Source organism: Cygnus atratus, chromosome 6 (assembly GCF_013377495.2).
Source record: "Cygnus atratus isolate AKBS03 ecotype Queensland, Australia chromosome 6, CAtr_DNAZoo_HiC_assembly, whole genome shotgun sequence".
Taxonomy (NCBI): domain Eukaryota; kingdom Metazoa; phylum Chordata; class Aves; order Anseriformes; family Anatidae; genus Cygnus; species Cygnus atratus.
In genome coordinates, this window is record NC_066367.1 from 39,713,898 (window position 1) to 39,740,909 (window position 27,012).

The window sequence follows — 27,012 nt, forward strand, 5'->3', positions numbered from 1 at the left end:
TAAAGCTAATACTGGCTGCCTCTAGTGGAATACATGCAAAATGAAATGCAAGTCTTTGGCTGAACCTATAGAAGTAATGGTATTTTTCTTTACTGACGTTAGTATAAATATTAGTGGGGAAGGTAATCTGTCATAAATAGTACTTCTGAATTCTCTGATAAAATCAGCTGGGTCTATGTTTACTTGCCTTGCATCTCCATGCAAGGTGACTTGAATCTTGTAATGCTTTATCCATCAGAGCCTGTTCTATCGTTTTCAAAAGGAATAAAATCAATAGCTTAAAATGGCTCACATCTTTAACCCAGTTTTCCTCTGTCAAAACATACAGCTGTACCTACAGGAGCGGTATTTTGCTCACAACAAAAGGCAGAGCATTCCAGAGCACTTTTTTTTTTTTTTTTCCAGAGGCGTCGTTCCCAAAAGCATGCAGATGATAACTGCATCTCCTGCTGTACCTGTAACAATTTAATTGTGTAAGTCAGCCCAGTCAAGCATCCCCAGCTCATGACTGGGAGACATGAAATTCATTGTCATTATTGTCCCTGTCATTTTGGATCATTATATCCCGCTGCAGAATTTTCCTCACTCCAGTGCTTTCTTACCTCCAGGAACCAGGGATTATGGCTGAGGTTGGGGTGGGGGCAGGACTGTGAACTACATTTACCTCAGGGGAGCCACAGATTAAATTGGCTTTGCTCTCTGACTTGCTGGATTCATCTGTTTGTACGCTGTGGGTTTAAGGTTGGAAATGATGAATATTCTAGTGAATTCTATGCCTCTTTCTTTTTTTTAATACTCGTATAAGCAAAGGATGATTTTTGTGTCCCTTAAGAAGTGAACGGGGAATAATTCTTCAGATATCTTACCTAAAAGATTTAAGATTATTCCTGAGCAAAATGACATTATTTGCACATTGTGCCACAAACACCTTAGTATTCCCCAGTGTGCTGTGGCTTTTAGAGGGAAGACTCCGTCGAAGCATGTAACTCTGCTGTAATTTATGTGTGCGTTTTATGTGAACTTAATAGTAGGTCGTTAGTTAATATGTACTCTGTTCCATATTGTAGCTAGGATTATATGTATGTTGAGGGAAAATCGATGGTATGGTTCCCGTGATGCTGCACCTCGTATGAGACGTTCCATGTGTGGATGTGTTTCCGTCCCGCTGAGGAGAAGGAGCCAGCCCAGGCTCGTGGGGGGCACGGGGCCTGCTCTTGCCCTGGCTTGGAGGGTCATGAGGCTGCAAGCGAGCTGTCTGCACGTGGGACAGCGCGCCGTTCAGCGCTCCTCATCCTCGTGCTGGTGGCAGCTTGTGTAGGCCAAAGGCACCTGAGCCTGTGGAGGCAGTGGGGCGGCCATAGGTGCCCCATGCCTCACGGCCACCCTGCATATGTCGGCCCAGCCCCATGGCACACTGCAGGCCCTGTCCCCACAGTTTGGGGGTCTTCTCAACTTCCCGTTCCCGTGGAAGGTTTCTCTTCGGTCATGCAGCAGTGGTGGTTGTCTGTCCTATGAAAACAGCATGTGCGTAGCTAGCTAATTAGTCCGGAGTTGGTTCATGCCTAAAAAATAGCAGCTGTGGTGAGCAAAGTAGAAGTTGCCTCTAATTTAAGCTTGCCTCCAACCTAAGCTGTTACCTCGTGCAGTGCAAGCCTTAGCTGGGTCTCGCACTGTGTCAACAGGCAACACGCTGTGCTGGCATCTTGGCGTTTCTGCCCAGCATGGTGTGGCCACAGCAGACCTGCCCTGATGGTTGATCACTGTGACACTTCAGCACGGTTTCCACAAACTGACAGTGACAATGTTTAGCTTCATTTTAACACTGTGCTTTTACTTACACTGACACCGCAATGTGATTGTAGTGACAAGTTGAAGGCTGATACAAAAGAAGTGGGAAAGAACATAGTCATAAAGCAGTAGCACAACAATTTCAAATTTTTCTCTTGCCTAGTATGCCTAGATACCATGCCTTGTTTTTGTATGCTGATACCTTAGTTTCAATTCAAGTTTTAGCTTCTGTACCATACCATGATAGTACAGTTGAATAGATGAATGTTCTCAGGGTGGTGTTGTGTGATTTTTATTTTTAAAGCTTTTTTGGCCCTTCTGTTTTTATGTATTCCATTGTTTATATCTGTACATAAGTTGGAATGTCTTGTACTTTAATTTCCTAACCTTCACTGTGATCCTGTTTTGTTTTTATCCATATATACAATTTTCTTGGTTATAGCTTTCTTTGTTCCTTTAATTTTGCCTTATGAAAATCTTGAATTTTATTTCTCTAAGCTTGTCTTGTAAAATAATGCTTATAGCCCACCTTGGGTGCTCTTTGTGTGTTCTCAGGCTGTGTGTTAAGGTTTAGTAAAGGTAGCCTTCATTAATGAATGGGCATTCTGTCTCCATGCCTCTGAGGAGTGGAACCCAGAAGTTGGATGCTAATAGTTCCTTCTATTCCTCCATCACTCATAGGATTGGGGAATTTTATTTTGTTGTGGTTTAAGTTGGTGCTAAATGGAGGAAGCAAGAACTTACTTAACTGTTACTGTAGTATTTAAAAACTTGATACAAATCTGAATTTGAATCTATTTGAATAAATTTACCTGTGCAAATGCCAAACTCAGGGCTTTCCTTTCTATTAATGCTGCTGTGGAGTTAGAGCTGACAAATGTATGCATCTTTGGATAGATATTCAATAATTAAAATAATGTCATATATCTTTTTTTCCTCCAGTGCAAAATACATAGCTAGACGTGTATCATCTTTCCTACTTGGTTAGGACATATTTCAGCAGCATGGATAACTAAGTGGAAAGCAGAATACAAATTATACATGATTTGTGTAAGAAGTATTAGCAGTCTGGCATGATATTGCTGTGTTAGATGTGGGTGTTGATGGAACTGATTTAACTGAGTCAGAATGCTCTTCCCTCTGAAGCAGTCCAAGAACAAATGCATGTATGCTATGTATTCTAGAAAGTCTGTTAGTTTTTGATAAATGTTTGACCTGGCTTAAGTTTCATGTGGTTCAGAGTTGAGAAATAGTTTGGATCTGAGGACATTTTTAATTACTTGACTCATGAGTCAAATTTGATGTTAACATATCAACTTATTCTACGTAGTTTTGGTGAAAAGAACTTACTGTGTTCTTTCTGAAAAGTCTGGAACAATCTTTGAGTCATTCCAGCTGATTCATAATACCTAAACTTGGAAATTACTGGTTTCAGTATCTACAACAGATGTTGAGTTCCTGTTTCAATGCTTGTAATAAAACTGTTCATGTAATTAAGCACTTTCTATTTAAAAATTGGTGGATGCAAGCAGCCCTGATATCTTAGTTATGTACATTGATCTATAATTATAAATCAGCCTTACGTTTAGTAAGGTTTTGGTAAGGTTTGTATATATTAAAAAAAAAAAAAAAAAGAAAACACTTTTATGCACATAAAACATGTTATTTGATTTCATGCACTGTCTTTCTTTCCTATATGAATGCAGTTATCTCATGCAATGTTGATGTAGGAGTATAATGTATAGGAACATAAGTATACTTTTCAAATGGCTTTTAGAACATCAGTGCTTTGAGGGACAATGGACATTAATGTTTTGATGATCCAGCAATATCCCATCTTGATACAGATAATGGTTTTTTGGGTATGTTCCAAATCTAGGGGGCTACCTTGTGAGTTGCAGGCTAAGTATTTTGGTCAAATAAGTAGAGCTCAGTGATAACAGTGGGGGAGTAACATGCAAGCATTTAGCTTGCTATTATCCCAGAAGGTTTTTAAAAACAGAAAACAAACAATATCTTTATGGGGAGATACAAAGTTGTGGCTATACTGTGGTCTTAGTTCTCTCATGCAAATACTTCTTTTAAAGTCTTTTTTTCCTTTCTAAAGAAGCCTGGTAGGTGCTTCTATGGGAAGATGTGTCCTCTTGAGAAAGTTCATCAAGACTGTCATGTAACTTCTTGCATGGCTAATTTCCAACTCTACATTAAGCTTGATATGCACAGCAATAACTAGATATGCCTAAATAGAAAAGACTAAATTGAGAAAAGGTGAGAAGGCTTTCATGTCCCTTGCAGGGACTAGTCTGTTCCTTTAACCAAGAAGTTTGGTTTCTACTGCAACAGCATAGTTGCAGTAGGTCTTTTCGCAAAACGTGTTTGGGGCAGTTGTTGCAATGTCTGTGTGCATTGTTACATCAGTAATTGTCATGCAGCAGCTGTATTCAATAACAAAGTGTTGGTTCTTAGCCTGAAAAAGTTAGTATGAATAAAATGTTACTGGTAGGATTAATAGAGGTTCCAGCTTCTCAGTCACTGGCTACTGAGTGTTTATTTTCAACTGAACAGAGTTGCAGAGGAGAGAGCAGGAGCTGATATAAAAGTAATAGGTGTCAGAGTGACACAGTACAGAATATACCAGAACTACCGGAATGCCTTATTAATATGGTGGTTTTCACACAATACGACTGAATCAGCCACAGACAAATTTCTACAGTCTGTGGGCTTTGTTACCACTACTGGCTGTGGTTCAGCATTGATAAAAATAAAATTGAATGTACACTATGTGCACTCTGTAGGAGGATTCCTTCAGTGCCAACGGAAGCATTGTCTGTTCTTATTTGAAGAAATGCAGCGTTTGCTACGAAGGAATGAAAATAGAAATTTCCTAAATTACTGAAAAACTATAAACCAAATGGCATCACTGTTGATCTTAAAATTATGTGGAACACATTGACAAAATGTCTTCAGGCTCTAAATGTCTTCAATAGCATGCCTTCTAAGAATAAGGTGTTTTACTTTTTAAGAGGATTTGGTGTCGCTTTAATGAAAGCAGTTAGGCTAGAGTATTGGTAACAGCAACATTGGCTACCCTTAGCAAAAATTGTAAGTTATTTTTTGTTATACAAAGAGCAGATGACAACAGTAAATAGTGAGAGGTGGTTCTTTCAGTTTTTCCTAGTAGAAGTAATTCAGTGGATTTAAGCACACTCTTATTTTTGAGCGATACCTCGGGAGGAGTTACGAAGAAAACTCGGCATGGTCCAGCAGTTGGCTCTTAGACATTTGTTCCAAAGATGCTGAGGTATGGCTGCCATTTGCATCACCTTGAGATGCATCCAGCTGACCACAACTGGTAGGAATACAACAAAGTACCTATAAAACGAGCCCTCGAGCAGCAGCACTGAGACAGCGCTTATCTGTCCGGGACAGGGTGTTTGCAAACATCTGGTGGTGGTGCATCTTGTAATTATAAATTGACCGTATCGCCCTTAGGTTAGTTATGAGATCTTCAGCAGCTAACTTACTATGGAAAAGAATCCCGAATTAATTGGCTGTAGCTGTTCTGTTATTATAAAGCAACTTGTTTTATCGCAACATTTGGAAGAAACCCATGGTTTAACAGAAGGGTGAGCAAGGGGAATTATTTGTTTTCTGTTTTGCTTTGGAGCACCAGTGACTGATGCGAAGGACAATGGATGCAAAGCCATCTTAAGTAGATAATACAGGACCTTGCACAGGACCCTTTGGTTACCTTGCCGTTTATCATACAACTACACCTTGAGTTTCCTGGTCACTTTCTGAACATGGTAGAAGCTCTAGTGTCAAGAAAACTTTCTCCAGAACAGGCATGTAAAGCTAAGCTTAGAGGCTTTTATCTTAGTTCTGGAGGACCTGAATCTTTGGCATTTAACTAAAAAATTAAAAAAAAATAAAAAAAAGATTGAGATGCAGAATTTTTGCTTTTTTTGTCCTCTCTCTAGCTATTTCTCTTTAGAGTGATAAGGATCGTTGAAGTACCAGAACACATTCCAGCCCATTTGGAATTGGGAATGCTTACTATTTCAAACCTAGCTATTTTCAGTCATGCTAGTTTACTTTAATCAATGAAAAATTCTTTGTCAACAATGACTGGTACTATAGTGAGAACTAATCTGGCTACGATACCTTTACGATTTTATGATAGCTGATTTGCATGGAGGAACAGCAACCACTTCAGATGTCAAGAAAAAGATAACTGTGTAGGAAGTACAGGGTTTTAATGTCATTGCCTGGGGGGAAAATGTGTGCATGTGAGTTGAAGGGCCCTTAAGTAAAAGACCAAAAACCCTTCAAAACAACAAAAGAAAATGTTGCTGCGTAGAAAAGCTATTGTACTGTGACCCCATCTTACCAAACTGAGGTATTGTTCTCCACAGATGATATATTTTTGAGCTGGTTAAGTCACTCCTCATTCCTTTCAAATCTAGACCCCCATAGATCTCTGCTTGTACCCTGAAATACTCCAGGACCCTGCACCATAGCTTACCTCGGTCTGAAGCCAGCTGGTTTTTCTAGATGCATAGTTAATCAGGAACTGGTTATTTCTCAGTCCTCTTCCTGCAAATACATTACACTGGCACTCAGTTCCGTTTGGACAGCTGAGAATTGAATAATAGCAAGGGGGTTCTTGCATCAGAATAACGATGAGGGGAAAATGGATGAGGAGCATGCAAATGCTACATTGAAGAGTGGTCCAAATTGTGCAATGCACTGAGCATAATATCCTTAGCTCGCTCTGACGCTGAGAATTAGGAGTTGGGCAAAACGCTGCGTAACTCCTAGATTTTAGGCTTTACAAGCAATGATTAATTATTAATTGCTTGTTCTTTTTTGAAATTACACCTGTTTTCACATTACTTATTCTGCTGACTGGCTTCTCCAGATTGCTTTTGGTCTGGACAAACAAGTCGTGGAACTGTGAAGAGGCAAGCTTGCAGAACTTGAACAGTAAGACTTGCCACAGACAACTACTACGAGCTGTTGCTGTAGCTTGTGCTGCTGTGGGGTCAATCTACGCCCTGCAGCACCCTGAGGAAAACCTGTTTGTATCAGCTACCAGCTTAGGTACTGATGGCAAGAACAAATCAATGAAGGTTCATAAAGTAACTGAGGAAGCCTTCTTGGTCCTAAGACCCTTCTAAAATAAAAGAATAAATCCTGCTGCATGAAACGGGTCCTTCAGGGTTTCATTTGTACATGGATGGCACTCTTCTTCTAGGGTAGTGTTTCTGTTGAGCTGGATTTCTTGCTCTGTGCTGCCTAGAGCTGCAGCATCCCATAGGCCAGGCAGCCCCCCAGATCAAGCACCAGAGTGAAGGGGGATGTTCCAGATCACTGCACTTCTGAAAGCCTTTGACCCTGGGCTAGAAGAGTTTTCTGGATGTGCTGTGTTCTGCTGTACTATAAAAGCAGCCACTGTAATGCAGCTTGTTGCTGTTCTTTGTCGTCTTTCTATCTAGTGCTCTGCTCCCTTTGTGTATGAGACTGTACGTTCTCCACCCTTTGTTAAAACGCAAAGTTTTGGGAGAGACCTCATAAGGTCACTTCATTCTTTCCCTGACACTGCTGCAGCATAAATGTTGATGCATTTGTTTAATGATTTGCCTGTCACTTCTGACAGATGGTTGTTTAGTCTTATACATCTGCTGTGATGGGGCATCTGCAACTTTTCTTGACATCTCGCTAAGCTGTTTTGCTGTTCTTTTCTGCAGTTCATTCTGGGCATTGTTTGCAGCGCTGAATTGGAGTTACTGTTTGTTTCTTCATCGGTGCTTTATCATATTACTGTTTCTGTTCACTTCGCGTAACTTTTCTTGTGATTGAAGACTGGTGGTGCTGTACTGTCTGAGCTGGGTTAGAATGAGAAGTTCGGAGAGGGGAGGTGGCACCTTCCAGGCCATTGATCCCATCTTTATAACTTTGCCCTTTTAGTTACAAACAGATTATTTGCACGGTGGTTCAAGATGCACAGGCAGAATCAGAAGGACCAAACTTTGCATAAACCATTTGTACTAAACATTTGGAATGCTGGCAACATAAATCAACAACAATATCTATTACAAATTCATCACTTTAGCAGTATTATCTTTGATAGAACTGGTCCAAACATGTGGGTAAGTGAACCGTATCTCAGGAAGCTTAGCCCTTCTGTAAATTAATTATTCAGGACACACAGAACCTGGCCCCTTTAATGTATAGTAATTCTTTCTAGCCAGCATCCTGGACTTTAACTTCAGTGGCAATAATAAATAGGAAAAGTCTCAGGTGAAGCCAGTATTTTAAAGTAATTAATCATCTTCCCCTCACGGTCCCTCCGCCTCACTCTTGGTTTTCTTTAACGAGGAAATTTCAGTAATAAATCTTTAATGATATATGTTAAGAATCGTTCATTAGTTCTTGTCTGCTTATTTCTTTTTGATTCTATGTTGTATGTTGGGAAGTTAAAATGCATATGAAACTCTTAAGTTATGGAAAACTAACTTAGCACAATCTGAAAGACTGTTTCTTGGGTTTTGCATGTAGTCTGGTACAACTTCCAACGGGAATTGTTGATTAATAGTAGTGGGACTGTCAAACAAATACTTCAGTATGGCACCAGAATTACAGCATGATCACACACAAAAGGGTAAAAAGGGATTTGTCTGCTCCTAAATTGGGGGTGAAAGTACTAATTCTCAGTCTGAAAACATGCAGGGGGCGCAGGATGTTAAATGGTCCCCGCTGCTGGCAGTGCCCGTGGGGGAGAAAGGTGAGGGCTGTGCTGCCTGTGCCGCAGTCAGATGCTCCAGCTCAGCACAGAGGATGTATCTGTAAATAATTCTTGTTAGGCGTGAGCAGCCATCACGTCTATTCAATGTGACAGGGACAGATGTGACAGATCGGTTCTGACACGCTTCCACGCCACAAGTCCGTGGCTGGAGGTGACTCGTGTCCTTCCCCCGGTCCCGTCCCCGCTGCAGGACAGCACAACGACGCGCGGATGAACCTCGCCATCGCCCTCACTGCTGCCAGGTACGGCGCTGCCACCGCCAATTACGCTGAAGTGCTGCGCTTGCTCAAGACGACGGACCCGGGCAGCGGGAAGGAGCGCGTGTGCGGGGCACGCTGCAGGGACATCCTCACAGGTGTGTGTCTTGCACGCTGCTGGCGGAGGCGTGGGACCAAAGGCTGCGCGGTGCCCGGCTGGGTACCGCATGGTTCGGCGGGCGCTGCGCACCCTTGGTGCTGCGCAGCTGGTGAACACGACGGTGCTCTCCAGCAGACTTTATTGTGCTCTAGCTGAATAGGAAAGTGCACTCTTAAGGGAGCGTGCTTCTCGTTAAAGAAACAGGAGTAATAAACCAAAGAGGAATGGGAAACGCTGTTAGTAAATATCAATGAACTGACAAAGGAGCCATCTTCCCAGAGTGCAGTGGCATAGCATTAGTGTCAATCATCTTTAACTTCTGTCAGATTTTTCACTCAAATCCTAGTGTTTTGGCAGGGTAGACTGAGCTTTACATCCAAACCCTTCTGTCAAGCAAAGATGATATTGTAAAATGCTGTGTTGTACAGTAATAATACCATTTACTGAGTCTATGGGTTGAGACTGAAATCTCTCGTCTGGGAGGCAGATTTCAGCTCAACTTCTACCCTATCTCCTACCCTGCCTTTGCAGATAAAACAGAATTTTACTGCAAAAGGTTTTCTTTCAAATCTGGTATTAAACAAAAACTTTTAATTTTCTAAAAAAAAACAATTCCAGCTGTTCAGACAGACAATATACTTTACAGTAGTTTAGGTTCATAGGCAGATTAATAATACAGGGTGTCAGTGGGCAGGAAAACAAATGGTGTACATGATTGATGCTGTTTTCTTTCACAGGGCAGGAATTTGATGTCAAAGCCAAATGTGTTATCAATGCTACAGGACCTTTCACAGACTCTGTGCGCAAAATGGATGATCAAGAAGTACCAAACATCTGTCAGCCAAGTGCAGGCGTGCATATTGTGATGCCTGGTTATTACAGGTAACGATATTCAAAACCTAACCCATTTGTAACAATCTCTGCTGGTGTCTGTAATAAACAAGCTTGTGGAGACACAGTTGTGGTTTTTATGGTAGACTGGAATGCTTTTTTCTCCTTTCTTTTTCTTCTTTAAGAGAAGATTCTGGTACTATGCCTATTAAAATACCAATTTTATCCAGTCAAAAAAGACTGAAGTCTTACAGTTTGTAGTTGAAGCTTACCAGGGCAGACCTGCTGCTGAAGCAGAAGGGCATTTGGGCAGAGTATATGCCCCAGACTTGTGAAAGGAGGCTTTCAGACTTGTGAAAGGAGGCTTTTCTAATAATGGGTGAGTTGGTTGAGCGTACTGACTGCTTGTTTACCACCCCCCTCAGAAAACAGAAGGTGTATAAAGCCTTCCAGAGAGGTTGCCACCTTCATGCAAAATTTTCTTTCCTATTTATTATCAGACTCTCTAGGCAATGTAATCTGTAAACAGTACATCTGCTGTTACACTCTGCCACCGGTATTAGTCTATATCGACTCCACTCATAGTAAATAAGAATGCAGCATGTATGCAGTATAGTGTGTAGTACAAAGTAACATTAAACTGTACACGGGTGCCTGCCCTCCCACGGATGTTTTGGTGAAAAGGACCTATATTCCTCCACTGACACTGTTACAGAAGAGGTTCCTGTGGCACTCAGTGCCACACAAGCCTTTTCAGTTGAAGCTCAAATAATACCTTTGGTTCCTGAAGTTATTAGTATCCTGTTGGAAACTTACACTTAGACTTGCACCAATTATGTTGATACAGTGCACTTAAAATGATGCCTTCCATATGATCATTGCCCTCCTCTGTGAATATCGAATTAGATTTCCAGTGTACAAAATATTGTTGCCTAAGCTGTACCAATAGGACACAACAATATACTATAAAATTGAGGCATTTTTGGCCTTGCATATAATTATTCTTGCAGTCTTTTTTGTCTTTGCACATGAAAACCAGGAAATGACCTGATGGTTGCTTTAAAGCACTAGCAGTGACAATAAACAGCTTGTAATCCTAGCTTCTTCATATACTATGACAAGCACATGTACAATTATATGCTTTTAGTGTAGGGCCACAAAGTCAGTTTTTAAACTTTGAATCACTTTGTAGGTTCAAAGTCAAAGATTGCTTGGTATGCATGAGAGCTCTAATTTATGTATTTTGTAATTACCTGATAATTGTAATTAGTAATGTAGAGAATTCTTGTTCTCCTTGTTCCCCTGTGTATGTCAGCATGTGGGCATTACTTTTCTTGTAAAATAGTATCTGCCCACATAACTGCCTCCGCGGTACAGCTGATGAAACAAAACTGTACAGAACTTCCTTTAAGTGAGGTAGCTTAGTACAGTTCCTTGGATTAATACTAAATAGAAGATATGGTATTTAATCTCATTTGTATCATGTCTATATTCATGCTTGCCTTTGTCATAAATGTTTTATAGAATTTTGTCCTGAACTTGCACAAATTATATAACAGTTTTTTATATCTAAACACAGGTAAGATTTTGTAAAATTAATGCTAACATTAATGCATTAACCTCCTATGGGATTCCTGCTCGTTTGATCTTTATCAATAGTCCCAGTATTCTTCTCATTGTTCTAGTGTACACATCTATTCTAGTAGCTGCAACAACTTTTTCACTCACTGTTTAAGTGTTTTATCTGCCAAAATGAAAGAGGATTCTGGCTACTTTTGTTTAGATTGGCACATGTAGGGCAGGAGGTCTATGTATGCAGTATTCCCTCTCACCCAACAAGTTTCAGGTATTTTCAGTCTTTCTTAAATTATCTGCTTCACATTTTAGGTTCCAAATAAATTTGTCTACTAAACTTCGGATCTACTTTATTGAAATTCACCTGTTTTCTATTTAATTAGATTTGTGGTGTCTTTGTCAAATACTTCCACTAGAAATCTTTCATGCTTCTGTTCTGGTCTTTAAAATGCCATATTCTACCATCCAGAATTGCTTACTGACTTCAAGCTCAAAAGTTCAACTTTGTCCTTCATTTAAGTAGTTTTAACTAATCTAGTAGTCTGTCTTACATTCTTATACTGAAGTGTACTTTAATAATCTCTTCTCAAGATTTCTTCATTTGTCATGTACTCTGCATATTGTCCAATAAAACTGTTCTTTTTGAAAATGAAGCTTATATAAAGTAGTCATGCCCCAAACTCCTTCAATTGTTTTAAATCAACTCTTTAACTATTACTATTGCTGTATCATTGTTCACAAAGGGCTGAGTATTTTGATGCTTGGTCTGCTGTAAGAGATGCTTCAGATCTGCCTGCATTATACTCCTAGGCAGTGTCTATTTGCCACTATTGCTCTATATAAAGGTATTGCTCTCTATTTCATCTTAGAGTTTACAGTCGTAATATTAGTAATCTCAGTGCTCTTTAAAGAGTGCTAGAGAAATGTTACAGTAGGTGATGTTGTTATAGCTTGTACCACACGGTCACATCAATTCCATAACTGTAAGAGTGTAAAAATGTGTAGTTTCAGAAGTATTCCTGGTATACAGCAGCATGATTCTGGAACAGGCAGTTTGTGGAATCTTTTTCTGGTGGCTCATCAGTTATTTATATAAGATGGAATACACGTAGCAAAGGGAGACAGAGATCTTACCAGGATAGCTGGTAGCCATTAGATCAGTAAATGAATTGGCGTATGGAAGACTGCTTCATCCTTTCTCATCGTTTGCTGTGTTACCCAATTGTAAATACTTCAGTCCATAGGTGTTATGGTGAAACTTATTTTTAAGTCTTTACCTGTTTCTCTTTCATGATTCTTACTTAAATCATATTAAAAAAAAAATCATACTTTTGAAAATGTCTGAAGCTATCTGAATATTCTGATACTGCATATTAAACCTCTAGCTTCCTGTCTCTAAATCAATAGCTTTTTCATTTTAAAAAGTAATCATTTGTCTGACGTGATTTACCTTTCACAAATCTGTGTTGACTTCCCCTATTAAATTGTACTTTTCCAACTGTATGCCTAAGCTGTCTATAAATATCATCTAAAAAATGTTCTAATATACATGCTATATATGAAATTTTCAGCTTCTTCTAGCCTTTCCAGATATTGAAAACTTACCTTCAGTAATCAGTTTAGATTTCCTAAAAATGAAATATTCAGTGATTCAGCTTGTAGCTCTCTTAAATAGGTAATTCATATCCAACTGGGTCTCTGTCTACCTTCAGCTTATTGTGTTAGTAGTTATTGAGTCCATTGAATTATTCCCCACTGGTGGTCCTTGTCACTTAGATATGCTTCCTATATCATCCTTCCACTATCAGGAGTAGGTGCAAAACCTGAAGATTGCTAAAACTGCAGATGTTTTTCCGAGGACTTCCAGCACCTGGAATCAAAATCAGCATCTTTCCTTTAAACAAAAACAAATAGAAAAAAGGGCAGCTTGAATATTCTCCTATATAGAAACTACTTTTGAAGCGTTCATAGATACCTTTTGTTTCCTGAAATATAAGCAGTGCTATATAAGTGATGAAGATGACTTTCATACATGTGGATTTTTTGTTATACCAGAAAACATTGATACATAAGTTAATTTCCTGCACAAAGAACTGTTGTCTTTCATTTTACTGAACTGTTCTGTAGCATTGGTGCAAATGAGTGAAAAATCTCTGAATACTACCATCCAATTAGTCATTACGGAGGTGGTATCTTTTGCCTTTTTTCCACTCCAACCATGGTTCCTACTTCAGACTTCAGGAATGCTATAGTGAGAGCTAGAGCTGGAAGTATTTGGAATGTATTTCTTGCTCTGAATCCCTTGTGAGTCTCGGCTTCAGTTCCTGGTTGGTAAACTCAGAATGTAGAATCGTAAGTTTACTGTTTTAATGTACTTGTAATGCTTATGACTTCTTTTTACTAATGTTGCCCTCCTACACCAACCTTCGTTGCAGATACAGGTTATAAAAATCGTTGGGTTTTTGTATGTTTTGCCTTCTCCATAAATAGGTGACAAAAATTAATCAGTAAATTGGGTTACTAATATTTGGTCTTAAACTTTTCTTGTTGCATACTTAGACCCATTGAAACAGAGCCAGAGTTCTGTTCTTCTTCCATTTTAATGCATGCACTGTTTCAGCCTTAGCTTTCCTCTGTGGTGTTATATGTTGTTTCCTTTTTTTATTACTTATTTTAAAAGTAGTTATTCATTCCATAATATGAGTTTCAAGTGAATGCTGTTTTGAAGTTTCCAAATCCTTGTATTTGAAGGTGGAGTAGCAAGATTTTCAAGAATGATTGCATATGGGAGATGCCGAAGGACTGATTGCTCTAAGGATGTGGCCTGCTAATTGCCTTAGGAAATCAGATTCCAGTGATCACATTAAAGGGCCTTATTTCTCACGTCTTCTGGGATTCTCTCTTAAAGTTGGGTCACAGTGACATACGTGATCTAATTTGCTTTTTTAATCTTTTGATCCAAGAGCAAAGATAATGTTCTAATACTTAAAGGTGTACAAGAACAGATCTCTGGTGACGCCGGATTTGTTCTGAATCATGTCCCTTCTTTATTTCAGCCCTGATAACATGGGTCTGCTTGACCCAGCCACAAGTGACGGTAGAGTGATTTTCTTCCTGCCATGGGAGAAGATGACTATTGCGGGGACCACGGACAGCCCAACTGATGTTACGCCCCATCCCATACCAACAGAAGAAGATATAAACTTTATTTTGAATGAAGTGCGCAACTACCTTAGTGTTGATGTTGAAGGTAGGGCTTTGAGTTCTGGGTTTTCAGTGGGAGGGATGGATCTGCAGTATTTCAGTTTGAGTCAGTGCTGTCTGTCTAAAGCTTTGGTTCTTGTGCATCTAGTTGTGGTGGGACTTAAGTGTCATCTTGATCTGTTTCAGAGCTATCAATGAGGCTATTCCAGATACACTTGCTCTTCTTGGACTATTTAAATAGAAAACAGTCTATCTGAACATTCAGATTTCACATACCTTTCATCTAACTGGCAGTAGCTGTCCAGCTGTGTAGTCAAGTCATTCTGGCCTTTTTGTGTGGCAGATGCAAAGTTCTGTTGACGTGGGTCAGTTCAGTCATACATCAATACGAGTGCATTGAATTAATATGCTTTTCTTGAAAGAAAAGTTGTTCTGACTTTGTCTTGTGTCTTTGTCTTTGTCTCCATTTTGTAGGCATCTTTTCTTAATTGCTCTTAATGACATGATAAATATCTAATAGTTTTTCAGTTGGAGGGGGAAGTATAATGGGCAGAAATGGGAATTTTTAAAAAATTCAGTTGGTGATAGTGGTTCACCTCAGTAGCTGAGCTGAGAGCATGTTTGTTGTAAGATGCTGGTTCATTTGGATGCAGAGTGCTTGTTTAAAGGTGAGAGGCTTCTTTACTTTGTAGTGAGACTTTCTATAACAGTTCTGTGAAAGCATTTGTGCTCCTGTATTCCTGCTGTAATAGCAGCACTAAAAAAAAAATCCTAAAAAATAGTGTTTTTCAGATACTGCAATATCTTAGATTTAGGAAATTTGATATCCAGCAATTGGAAATGTTAGAGTACATGATTCCTGAAATGGATATTTGATGGCTCTGTACTTTACAAAATTCACAAAAACGGTCTTCAGGAAATGTACCTTTAGGTTTCTTAAGCAGAAGTAGGTGTAAGAGTGGTAGGCCAGACAGGTAGCTGGTAACATTAACACTGAATAAGGCAGAAATTTTGCAAGATATTTTACAGAAGTGCATTATGAAGTGTTTATTTTTTTTTGAATGAAACCTACCTAGGTGCATGCTGTTTTTCACATATGCAATTAGCAGTGTTTATAGATTGCCTGTTATTGAATTAACAACTGTGCTGGCCGTATCAACTCACTGCAGACCTGCCTTTTTGCTGCCAGAGACAGTGCCAGGGTTATCAACTTACACAGGCTTGGATGTGTTCCAACTGTTTAATTATAGTGTCACGCATGCTGCTTTTTCTAGTTTCATTAGTTTATAAATGTAATATGGTATCTTATTTCTGTGATTAACACTTCATTTTGGCAGGTTAAACATGCTGGCAGAGCACCATTGATTTCTGAAATCTATTTTGTGTTCTTTGGGGGATATTTTTACACCCTGTTACTGATTTTTTTTTATTTTTTATTATTTAATTATCAGTTATTTGAAAGCTTCTTTCAAAAATGTTCTGGAGCTTCAATATAAAGTAAATTGTTCAATTTTTTACATTGTAAATTTGATAAGCAACAAAACTAATTCCATTAAATTATTGGTTCTATGCTTTTATTTTTATATATACATATATTTTTAAAAAAGTTACTTTCAGAGGCTAGATTATTTTCCTGAAACTGTTAAGTACTCTTTTTAACCACTTGTTGCCTTCGGGTTTTGTTCCTCCAAGTTCTCCGAGAAGTCAGGTTTGGCTTTAGGGATTGTAACGTGTAACTGGCAGGAAGCAGAGGGATATGATTGAGAAGGGCAGGCTGTAAATGGCCATTTAGTCAGGTTGCTTGTGAAGAGTGAAGGTACGTCTGAGACAATGATAAGGTTGGGAAGGTAGGACTGGAAGAGGTGGCTGAGAGAGGACAGCAAGGGCTTCTAGATGGTTTGTGGCAAGTTAGCTGGGCCATTTGGGGTTGCTGTGCAGTAGCAAATGTCAAAGGTCTGGGTGAGGCAGAAGCTTAGGGGACGTGCTATAGCCCACCAGGTGCATGTGTGCAATTGGACTTCTGACAGAGGCTCTGAATAAAAGATCACCTATCAAGAGGAAAATCTGAGAAAATAACTTATATGCTGTAGAAAAAGCTTTAAAGTCCTAAAAGCAAGTGTTATGCCCATGTGGAATGAACTTTATTTTGGTTTCTAAAATGCAACGTAAGGACTATGCTGTTAGCAAAAGCAAGGACAAGATGTGGTGATAAGGTGGGGTTAGGCTGGGTTGGGTTTGGTATGGAGAGCTGATGGGAGAATCTGACAGTTGAATGTCTTGGCTGATCAGTTCCCAGAATTTCCCTGTTCGGGTGAATTTTTAATCAGCGTGAAAAATAAACCTCTCTCTGACTTTGATTAGAGTCTGATAATGGTGTTGATACAGATTGGTGCAGTCCTTAGGAAAGCAATACAGATCTGTTCATGACTGATTTTTGGCTGATCTTTCCTCTGGACAGTGAGAAGAGGAGACGTGTTGGCAGCGTGGAGTGGCATTCGTCCTCTGGTCACAGACCCCAACTCCAAAGACACTCAGTCGATATCCCGGAATCACGTTGTTACTGTTAGTGACAGTGGCCTTGTCACAATAGCAGGTACTTGAAGATCATTTCAAGTATGGCTTTGGGCTTCCCCACTGTATTTTATTCAAAATTCTGTTCCAGCAGGGTAATCCTTTGCATTCCTACAATTGGGTAGTGATCTATCTGTGGCAGTGTGACTCGCTTGTTAGAATGAGTCTGGTAAGAATAATGTGGTATGCAAAATGTGTAGTACATTCCAACTTCATGGTTTCCTTTGCTTTCCCTAAATAAAGAAGCAAATGTGTGATTATAGGTGGGAAGTGGACAACCTACCGTGCCATGGCACAGGATACCATTGATGCTGCTATTCAGGCACATGATCTGAATGCAGGTTCCAGTAAGACTATTGGGCTGCAGCTACAAGGGGCTGAGGACTGGAGTCCCACTCTCTACATTAGGTTGGTACAGGACTACGGGCTCGAAAGTGAGGTGAGTCCTTGTTATTGTTTATGCTCTGATACTTGTGTTAGAGGGTTTTGTCTTTTCACTCAACACAATACCTGCACAGTGTGTACTATGTGTCGTAGTGTGTACTGTGTGTCTTAAGTCTCTTAAAACCAATAAGAGCTTTTCATCTGCCTAGGACAAGGATAGTTTTTTAAAGCAATAAAAAAAATAAATAAAACCACCACACACACAAAAACCCACCTACTAATTGTTCGTCTTTTCTCTTAAACTGTCAAACACCATTTTTCTTTCCCTCTTAATCTTCACTTTATTCTGCTTTAAACTATTATTACACACTAGTGTTTATCTTCCTTAAGCCCAGTAAAATCTATACTTTACATGCGGTCAGATTGTAGCAAAAGTGTTGAAGTATTGCTAGTCATTTATATTGATACCTATGTAGTAGTATTAATGCTGGCTTTACCCATTGACTGCATGGGCTGTTTCCTCCCACATGATCAAAATCTAACACTCTCTTTGTTATTAGTGATGAGAGAATTGACAAGAAAAAAATGCATATATTTGTGCTTTCAAAAGCATAATGAATTTTTCAACTCCACAGGTGGCTCAGCATCTAGCTTCTACGTATGGTGACAAGGCTTTTGAGGTAGCCAAAATAGCCCAAGTTACAGGAAAGAGATGGCCTATTGTTGGAAAACGCCTTGTGTCTGAATTTCCTTATATTGAAGCTGAGGTATGTAGGATAAACTACCTAATACTGAGTGCTTTGTTGGGACACAAGCAGGTTCTACTACAGGTCCATCTCACTCTGAAAAGCACCTTCATAAGTCCTTTCCTTTAAGGTCCAGATTTTGTTTTCATTTTCTTCACTTCCCCTGAGTATGCTTAATTTGATTATTTACATATATATATGTATATATGATTAAATAGATTGCATATTACATTATATATTTATATTTAATATATGCTCATCTGTGTTTTTTCCCCCTTGTTTTACTATTTTAGGTCATCTATGGTGTAAAAGAATATGCCCGCACTGCTGTGGATATGGTTTCCCGACGGACTCGCTTGGCCTTCCTGAATGTGCAGGCTGCTGAGGAAGCTCTACCAAGAATTGTAGATATAATGGGCAAAGAACTTAACTGGAGTGAACAGAAAAAAAAGGTACAAAGGGCCTTTTTCATCTAAAAGTCTTATTTTTTTCTTCAGTGGTTTCCATGTTGACAGTCTAAATTAGTTGAATAGAGAACTTCAATGATGCTTTCTTCCTGAGAGAATGATTCACTTGGTGTATTTCATTTTAAAGTCTTTATAAAAATAGCTGTGAAATGAATTGGTATTGGCCAAGGGGTGGAGAGAAAGTGAAGATCTGTATCCTGTTGTTTTTCTAAAAATGAAACAGTCTTGGTGTTACTATCCTATTCATGTTGAAATACTGTGAGTGACACTTCTCAACAGGCCCATCTTAGAGAATTTTGCAATCCGTATCACTCCTTTTTGTCTGCTGTGTCTTTTGAAAACTGAAGATACCGAGTTTGCTACCATTCTTTGGCCTAAATTATTTTTAAGGCCACTGTTTGCTTCCTTTGCCCTAGTGTTTCAGTGCTTGAACATACTGTGGGACCAGCTCATCTCATTTTACTTGCCATGCTGATAACATGGTTGTCTATTTGAGATAGCCTTTGTGTGCCTGCTCTGTAGTTAATGAGCTTAGTTCAGATGTCGTACCTTAAATGAAGGCACCTGATACGCATGCATTGAGTTGCACCCTACATCCCTACTTAGAATTCCACAAACCATCAAAATCTGTCTCCTGTTGGTTTGGGGCTGAAGGGTAACTTAGATGTTTATATTGAAGTATGTAAGATTAGGAGACCAGCTAAACTATACTAGCCTTTCTTCAAGTCTCTACTAGATGAAGCAGCTTATATTCGTGTGCCTAGGAGTCTTTCACTGTTACTGCAGCCATTACTCAGCATGCTTACATTTGTTTGTAATCTGTGCTGTGGCTTTTAATGTTGATGCTTTGTGGCAGATGCTTGTATTGTTATCTTAGAACAGTGTTTGGTGTGCCCATAGCTGTAGAAAAGAACCATGCTCTACAGTACTTCATATGTATGAGATATAATTTATTTTTAAAACTGGCTACGGAAGACCTTGCATGGAACTCTCAGGTAACAGATAAATTTTATTACCATGAAAAACGGTTTAAAACAAAGAACATGCCTCATGTTGAGACTCGTGATTTTTGAAAGATAAGTGAAATATTGTGATATCAACTGTGTTAAATGGCATTTTGTTGGCCTCATCTGCAAGTACCGTTCTTAATGAATTAAATAGGTACTCCATATGTGACTGAAGGCATGCTATGATCCTAAAAGCATTTACACAGTAATTAGAAGCCTTTATTAGGCTTGATACTTTGAAAGACTAAAAGGTGACAAAGATGAACTTCTTTTAATACTTCTTAGCTACCATCTGCTTAATTGTTAGACCTTAGGTAAACTCTTCTTACGTGGAAAGAGCAAATAAAGTACTAAGTTAAAAAAATAACTGTTTAGGAACTTACTATTCCTCAGATATAAAGACAGGTTTTTTTCCTATTTGTCATAGGAAGAACTTGAAGCTGCTAAAAAATTTCTGTATTATGAAATGGGCTACAAAGTAAAATCAGATCAATTGACAGACAGCTCTGAAATCACTCTAGTGCCTTCAGATATTGAAAGGTAAGTAAAATAAGAGTTCCCTAGGAACTCCCTAGTTGCTAGGAGTTAATACCATTAAACATAGTTTTCCCCACTGATAATCCTTATCTTGCAGGTACAAGAAGCGATTCCATATGTTTGACAAGGACAAGAAAGGTTTTATTACTATACTGGATGTGCAGCGTGTCTTGGAGGTAAAGTTTCCTTGTGTTCTTTTGGTTTCCTTCTTAAGCCTCTTACTTATGTTGCAGTGTGGCGTATGTCTTACTGAGCAATGCAATTGACACTTCTGTGTTTTTTTTGACTAGAGCATCAGTGTGCAAATTGATGAAAAAACACTTCATGATATTCTAAATGAAGTAGACCTGAACAAAAATGGACAGGTTGAGCTCATTGAGTTTTTGCAGGTAGGTATTTTTTTGAAAAAAGTTGTAGATTTAACAAACAAAGGCATAGGTATTTTTCCCCTCTGTTCTGAAGAGCTGGATTGGAGAGGAGGTAAGTGATGCTTGGGTAATGTGGTAGTGTTGATGCCGTTTGCCAGATTGCAAGACAAAAGTGACACACAGCCATTTTCAGGCAACTTTAAAATCCTTGTTTCTGCACAGGAATAAAATACAATTAGACCCAAAGAACAGGTCCAGTTTTCAAAGTATACCACAATACAGATCTGATTTTTGTTTTTAATACAAAAATGATATTTAAGTACATTGAAAGTAAGACAGTTGTCTATCAGAAGGGGTGTTGTGGTTATGCACACTGACGTTTAGCTAAGCCTGTTAAGATGATTGAAGTACTCAAAATAGCTTAGAAAGTACTAAAGAATGTGTTTGTGGTTAAAGTACATCCAGTCCATATTATTCCATTTCAGCTCCTGGATTGATAAAAACAATACCTTCCTTTGTATGAAAGATATTACATTGACAACCTGTACATCTGCTTTTTGCAGGGATTTAAAATAAGAAAATTAAAGGTGCTACTGAAATGTTTGTTCATCCAGCTCCTCTAGCATATGCAGGATGCCAGTTAGCTTTGTTTTTGTAGAGTTTTTCTTGGGGTGGTATTTCAAGTGACTGCCATGTCTTTCCTACATGGTGGCAATGATGAATGCCGAACATGAGATAAATTAATGCTGGGGATTTTGGTCAATGTCAGCCCTTTCTTCACTGTGTCAAGTTAAACAAACAAGATCAAGGCAAAGGAAATGGTAATTGTCTCTCTTGAGATGAGCTGTAGATAAGATGAGCATTGTTGAATCTAAATGCAGAAAATTTTCACAGGTTGTGTCCAGCATTAGAAAAAAAAGGACTGTTTATTTACTTAAATGCAGCAATTCAGCTAGGTAACTGAAATGTATTTTAAAAAAAATGGAAAAATATATATATATATTTTTAGAGAGAGAGAGAGAGATCCCAGAACCATCTTATTGAAATATAAGAGAAAATCATAGCTGATTGTCTCCCTGTTGAGAAGGGTATCCCTCTTACATCGCTTTGCATAAGAAAACTTACAATTAGGGTGGGGAAAAAACCTACACCATTGACTGTAATGACTGTTAAGCTATAATTTGGTTAGTTTGGATACATTGTGGTTAAGTCAAAGCAACCAGCAATTAATGTCTGCTGTGGATTTGTCTGTGGTGGCTTTGTTTTTTTGCTTTACTCTGATAACATGGTCTCATTAGGGGTTGCCTATCCAAAGTCGTCATACCTCTAAAATCCAAATGACAAGTCACTGTTTTTGTTGTAGTTTCAAAGTTACTTTTTTTTTAATTGTGCAATTATTTGGCTACCGGCTTCTCTTCGAGAAGAAAATGTTCCTAAACGTTTTATAGTGTAATCTATGTATTTAAAGTTGATGACTGGTGCCGCAGTAAGGGTCACTTGTGCCCATGCGCTCCCTTCCTGCAGGGGTAGGGAGCAGCACGCAGGGAGCTGCTGAGCAGCAGGGGGTGAGCTAGGAAGTGCGGTGACAACGTTAGCAGGAGGTTGCCATGGAAGGAGCAAAATACGCTAAATGTTTGTTTAATTTTTTAATGGGTCTGTTAAGTCAGCTCCCAATACTTTTGTGTTTGCTCTCCGAAAACTTTCAGGTAATTACATTGTACTGCCAGAATGCTTGTGGAAAGCAGTGTGCAAATATTTGTGGACGTTCATATTAGAGTATAGGAACACGTTGTACCGGGGTGGCTGCGTTGCTTTCCAAGTGGCGAGTAGAGCAATGCCAAGTGGCTTCCTTTGCCCAGCTGCAGACTGCCAGCGTGTCTCGAATGCTGGTCGTGGGGGAACCGCTCTCAGCAGCCACCACTGCTTGAAGGGGTTTCATAAACCGAAAGCAGGCCGAATTGATCAGCGTCCGACATTAACAGGTCATTCCGATTTTACAATTTTAGCAATGATTTTTCTTCTGCTTGCATCTGTTTATCTTTTTACCGTTGTACCCACCTGTTTCCCCAGGCAGTGCATGCTGGGCATTCCCCCTGTGGCAGTGAGGCAGAGCTGTAGCAGTGGTGAGGTGCACAGGGAGCTGTCTTACAGCAACGATTGCTTTTCTGAAGGCATACCAAAATTTTTGGTTTTTCCGGCCTGGCTGCATCTTCCCTTCCTGTGTAATCATTCCTGTTTTGACAGTGTTAATACCACTTTTACATAGGTCCAGGTGCAGATATAGTACTTTCCTATAGAAGGGAAGAAATATGAAGTATTCCAAGCACTCAATGGGAGTAAGAAATTGCATTTTGTAAGTGCCAATTGCTTTCCACAGTAGTCTTTGACAAGCTGACTGCATGTAATTTCAAGTCTAATGCTCACTTTATCCATGGGATAAAAAAGAATTAACTAAAATCTTAGCACTAGTGTGTGTTCGGTAAGGTAGAGCTGAGTCCAGTTTCAAGGACTTAAAGGCAAATTAGTTTTAAAAGTCTATAAAAATTTGGATTTGAAAGAACTGTGCAAGTCAAGTACACTGTCTCTACAAAGAAGAGCATGTGAGTGAAAGGGTATAGTCCAGGGTCAGTAGCAGATCAGGAATTGTGTTCTTCTGTAAGTTTCCATCAGATTTAAAAAAAAAAAAAAAAAAAAGGTGGGGGGGAAGAGTCTGCGAAATAGTTGGGTTATCCTACTTTTTTAAATGCCACTGAAAAAAAAAAAACGGTGTTAATGGATACCTGCGCTATTACTTCAAATTGGATCACATCTGATTTTTCTGTTTTCACTCACACCTGGCCAAAACCTGATTTACATTTTCCAGAAATACCAACTGAGCTTTGAGGGGAGTCTTTGAAACTATGCAGCAGTTCTGCTTTATATGTGGAAGAATCAGTTTTGTATCTACATTAACACTTGCCACTGGCTCTTGGACAAACTAATCAGCTCAGCCATGGTTTACACGGGAGCTGTGCTGGTGCCCAAGGGGCAGGACAACCCGCGATGTTTGTACATCTCTTGTGTTGGAGGAGTTGGTAGCACGGATGAGGCTGTACCATCTGCCTCTGTTCTTTGTCGTGCAAATAAGCTAACAGGGTGCTCTCCGTGTTTCTTTCAGCTCATGAGTGCCATTCAGAAGGGCCATGTGTCTGGAAGCCGGCTGGCTGTCCTCATGAAGACTGCCGAAGAGAACTTGGGTCAGAGAGTGGTGATCCCAGTGGACCGCAGCGGTGGAGGGCTGTAGCTCGAACACAGCCTCTGCTCGCGGCCGCGGCTAACGGGTATGCGTGGCTGCATCTCTGCTGAAAACATTCCAGTGCTTTCGAGTGTCCTTGCTTGTTCAAGGTGACTGGTATTTGTCCGTTGGTGTAGCATTTACAAAAATACACTGGTGCACTTGTTTTACTAATGATTTTCTGTACAGCTCTTAACACTCCAACATGTGGCCTTTTGGATTGGGTATGCTTTAGACATAGAAGTTTATTAACAAGAATTTGGAATGCAGTCTAGAAAGATCTGGGTGCACACACAAACACGTGCACATGCTGCCTTGTTCATTAACTTCTATATCACCTTTACCTTTAAAGAAAAAGTGAATCCTGCCTTTAAAGAAAGCATTACGTTGAGACTTGCAAATATGCTTTTAGTACTTAAAAGCTGCAGGGCTGTCCACTTCAACAAAGATCAGTAGAGGGAAAGCTGATGTTCTGGCTTTGAGACAGTATCACAAAAGGAACAGAACAATTCAGTAAAGAACTGTCAGGATTATTTATACTACCTTCCATCGATGGTAGGTTTTGCTCTTTTTGAGTGTTTTGTTATTTCTGTGGTATCTATACTTAGCCAGACACAAGTGTCAGCAGTATGAAGCTGGAAAACTACAACACATCTCAGTTGATCATCCAAACTAATAATTCAGTTAACACTAGAGGATGGCTTTCCTGTCTCCCACCTTAATAAGAATAAGCTTCCTTTAATAAATAGCATTGTCTAGTAGGTGGCATTTTATGCTGTAAAGTGTTTTGTACTGTTTCCAGTTTGGGACAAGTGCTGGTCCTATGTAGAATATGGCAGTTTTGATAATGTAAGTCTTTATTTAAAAATTCAAAGTGAAACAGCAAAACTTGTTTTGCATTCCACTAAATTTTCTGCAAAAGTGAAAGGGCTATTTTTCAGCAGATTAATGTAAAGATTAAGAAAAATAAAAAATTAGGACCACTCACTTGATCTGTTTTCAACAGCGTTGCAACTGGCTGTTTGCCTTTCTGCTAGGTTGACTAAATTCAAAATCAAATGGAAGATTCTTGCCTGATGTAGAACAAGGAAGGAAAAACACGAGTGGTTTATTGATCAACTTATTCTGTTATATTTGAGTATAAATACCAGTTCACAACTCAAAAACCTCCGTTCCAAGGGGTCAGAATTTCTGCTTATGTAAAATCTGATATTTGAACTGCTGTCACCACTTTTACTAATGAAAAACATCAGCACAATAACACAGCAAAGATTATTTCTGTATTTACAAGGGAAAATGATTACCTAAATGAAATGGAGAGGCTGAGGAATATTAGTATATAGTATAATAAGCACAGATGTTTGTGGCTGTAGAGGCAGAGTCCTTTTAATAAAATAATTTTTCAAAAAGTCAAGTGTTTTTGAAACCTTTAAAAAAAAAAAGTGAGGGCAAGCCTCATGGAATTCTGTAAATTAGTATATTTCTTTTAGTCAAAGCAATTGGTAAAATCTCTCCAGGTTTATTTCTGGAAATATTGGGTAAAATGCCTTTAACTGATTTTTTTTTGCATGTTAAATTAAATTTAACTGAAATTTCAGCTGCCTGAAAATGCAGATATTGTTAAGGGGTTCTGACTTTTCTTGCTTTGAGTCCTGTACAAGTTAGGCACAGTCTATGTGAATGACAAGTTAGCACATTTGACAATATAAGAAACATTTTTATGAATGAAGGGGTTTGTTTCTGTGGTACTGTAAACTTTTTTGAAATATATTCTAGTTTATTCAAGTAAGTATGCTAATGTTTGGCAGAGCTTCACATTTCCAAAACCCTTCTCAAATAAGAACACAAGATTTTACATATACTGCAGACTTGGTTGGAAATGGATGTACAATACACAGGTTATTTTGGTTCAGTGAGCAAGAGCCAGGTAAGGAGGGAAGTGGGTTAGGATACTGTTGTTAATTTAAAAAAAAAAAAAAAAAAAAATTGTAATGAGACCTTTTCCAGGCCACATAAAGAAAAATGTTTAATCTTCAACATCTCCTGTATTGTCTAAAGAAAGCTCCTCTCCCACTCCTCCATAAATGACACTGTTAAGAATTAATAATACGAGTTTCCCTGTGAAGCCAGGATTTTCTGCTTTGTACCCAAAGTATATTTTGTTCTATTGTTTTAGTAATACTGCATACGGAATGTGACTTTGGGATTTTCTTGGCTATATGTGTGTCCTCTGATATGAACGTGCTTTGCATCTTAGGCACTTTACTGTCATGGATCTCTTTTGTATGGCACAGCAAGATCTTGTATGACTGTAATGAGAAGATAGTGCATTGCTTAAAACAACTGAATCTATACATGGAAAAAAAAGTAGAACTGTTTATTTCATCACTTCACGTTTGTTTTTGGGAAAGCATTTTTGTTCATTGGCTTTTCTTTTTTTTTCCATTTGAATGTACTGCTGAAACAGTTGTAGATGTCACTGTCGTGCATTGTTTGGATCCCAGGTGGAAAAATAGCGTTGTGACTTCTGAGGAGGGAGCTGGGTTTCTGGAAGGGGGTGTTCTGTTTATGCAATAAACTGCATGACGGGGGAGTGCAGGTACATGCGCATGTGTATAAATGCACATACGCACACTGCATGTTTTACGTGTGGCACTTCATGTATTTCATTAAGTTATTGTTCTAGACTGAACTGTTAAATACTGTGTTTGAGGCTGGGTTGTCATTTTTATAACTGTCTTGGTGTTTTACTGCCATTATTTATTACTTTTGATATACAGAATGAGCCGCATGCATTTATAGAGCAATAAGAGGATGTATTTAATGTGCCTTGTTTTTAACTGAGTAAGAACTGAAAGCATGAATCAATAAAACTGAATAAAAATGGTCCGTTCACTGGCAGTTTACGGTAGTTACAGAAACAACTTCTGCTAGCCTTGAAAAAGTTTATTTGTAAAAGACAAACATTCAAATAGATGCTGCTTAGGAAACATGACATGATTGTTCGTGTTTTCCCATTTTAGCTCAGAATTTAGGACTTTGTAGTTTAAAAATGAAAATGAGGAGTTAATACAGCACTTTAGCATTCTCGGGAC

The 27,012-nt window shown here is 38.9% G+C and overlaps 1 protein-coding gene across 6 annotated transcripts in view; it reads left to right on the forward strand.

The window, feature by feature from the left end:
* GPD2 (glycerol-3-phosphate dehydrogenase 2) overlaps positions 1 to 26,803 on the forward strand; it is a 59,458-nt gene extending 32,655 nt beyond the window's left edge. For all 6 annotated transcript variants that reach the window (XM_035566054.2, XM_050711445.1, XM_050711446.1 and 3 more), the window contains 11 exons: positions 8,787 to 8,951; positions 9,691 to 9,835; positions 14,416 to 14,609; positions 17,022 to 17,156; positions 17,398 to 17,573; positions 18,154 to 18,285; positions 18,558 to 18,716; positions 20,166 to 20,278; positions 20,373 to 20,451; positions 20,566 to 20,664; positions 23,801 to 26,803. In XM_035566054.2, the coding sequence (XP_035421947.1) occupies positions 8,787 to 8,951; positions 9,691 to 9,835; positions 14,416 to 14,609; positions 17,022 to 17,156; positions 17,398 to 17,573; positions 18,154 to 18,285; positions 18,558 to 18,716; positions 20,166 to 20,278; positions 20,373 to 20,451; positions 20,566 to 20,664; positions 23,801 to 23,926 (1,523 nt within the window). In that variant the 3' untranslated portion in view covers positions 23,927 to 26,803. The remainder of the gene's footprint in view (positions 1 to 8,786; positions 8,952 to 9,690; positions 9,836 to 14,415; positions 14,610 to 17,021; positions 17,157 to 17,397; positions 17,574 to 18,153; positions 18,286 to 18,557; positions 18,717 to 20,165; positions 20,279 to 20,372; positions 20,452 to 20,565; positions 20,665 to 23,800) is intronic.
* The last annotated feature ends 209 nt before the right edge of the window (positions 26,804 to 27,012 follow it).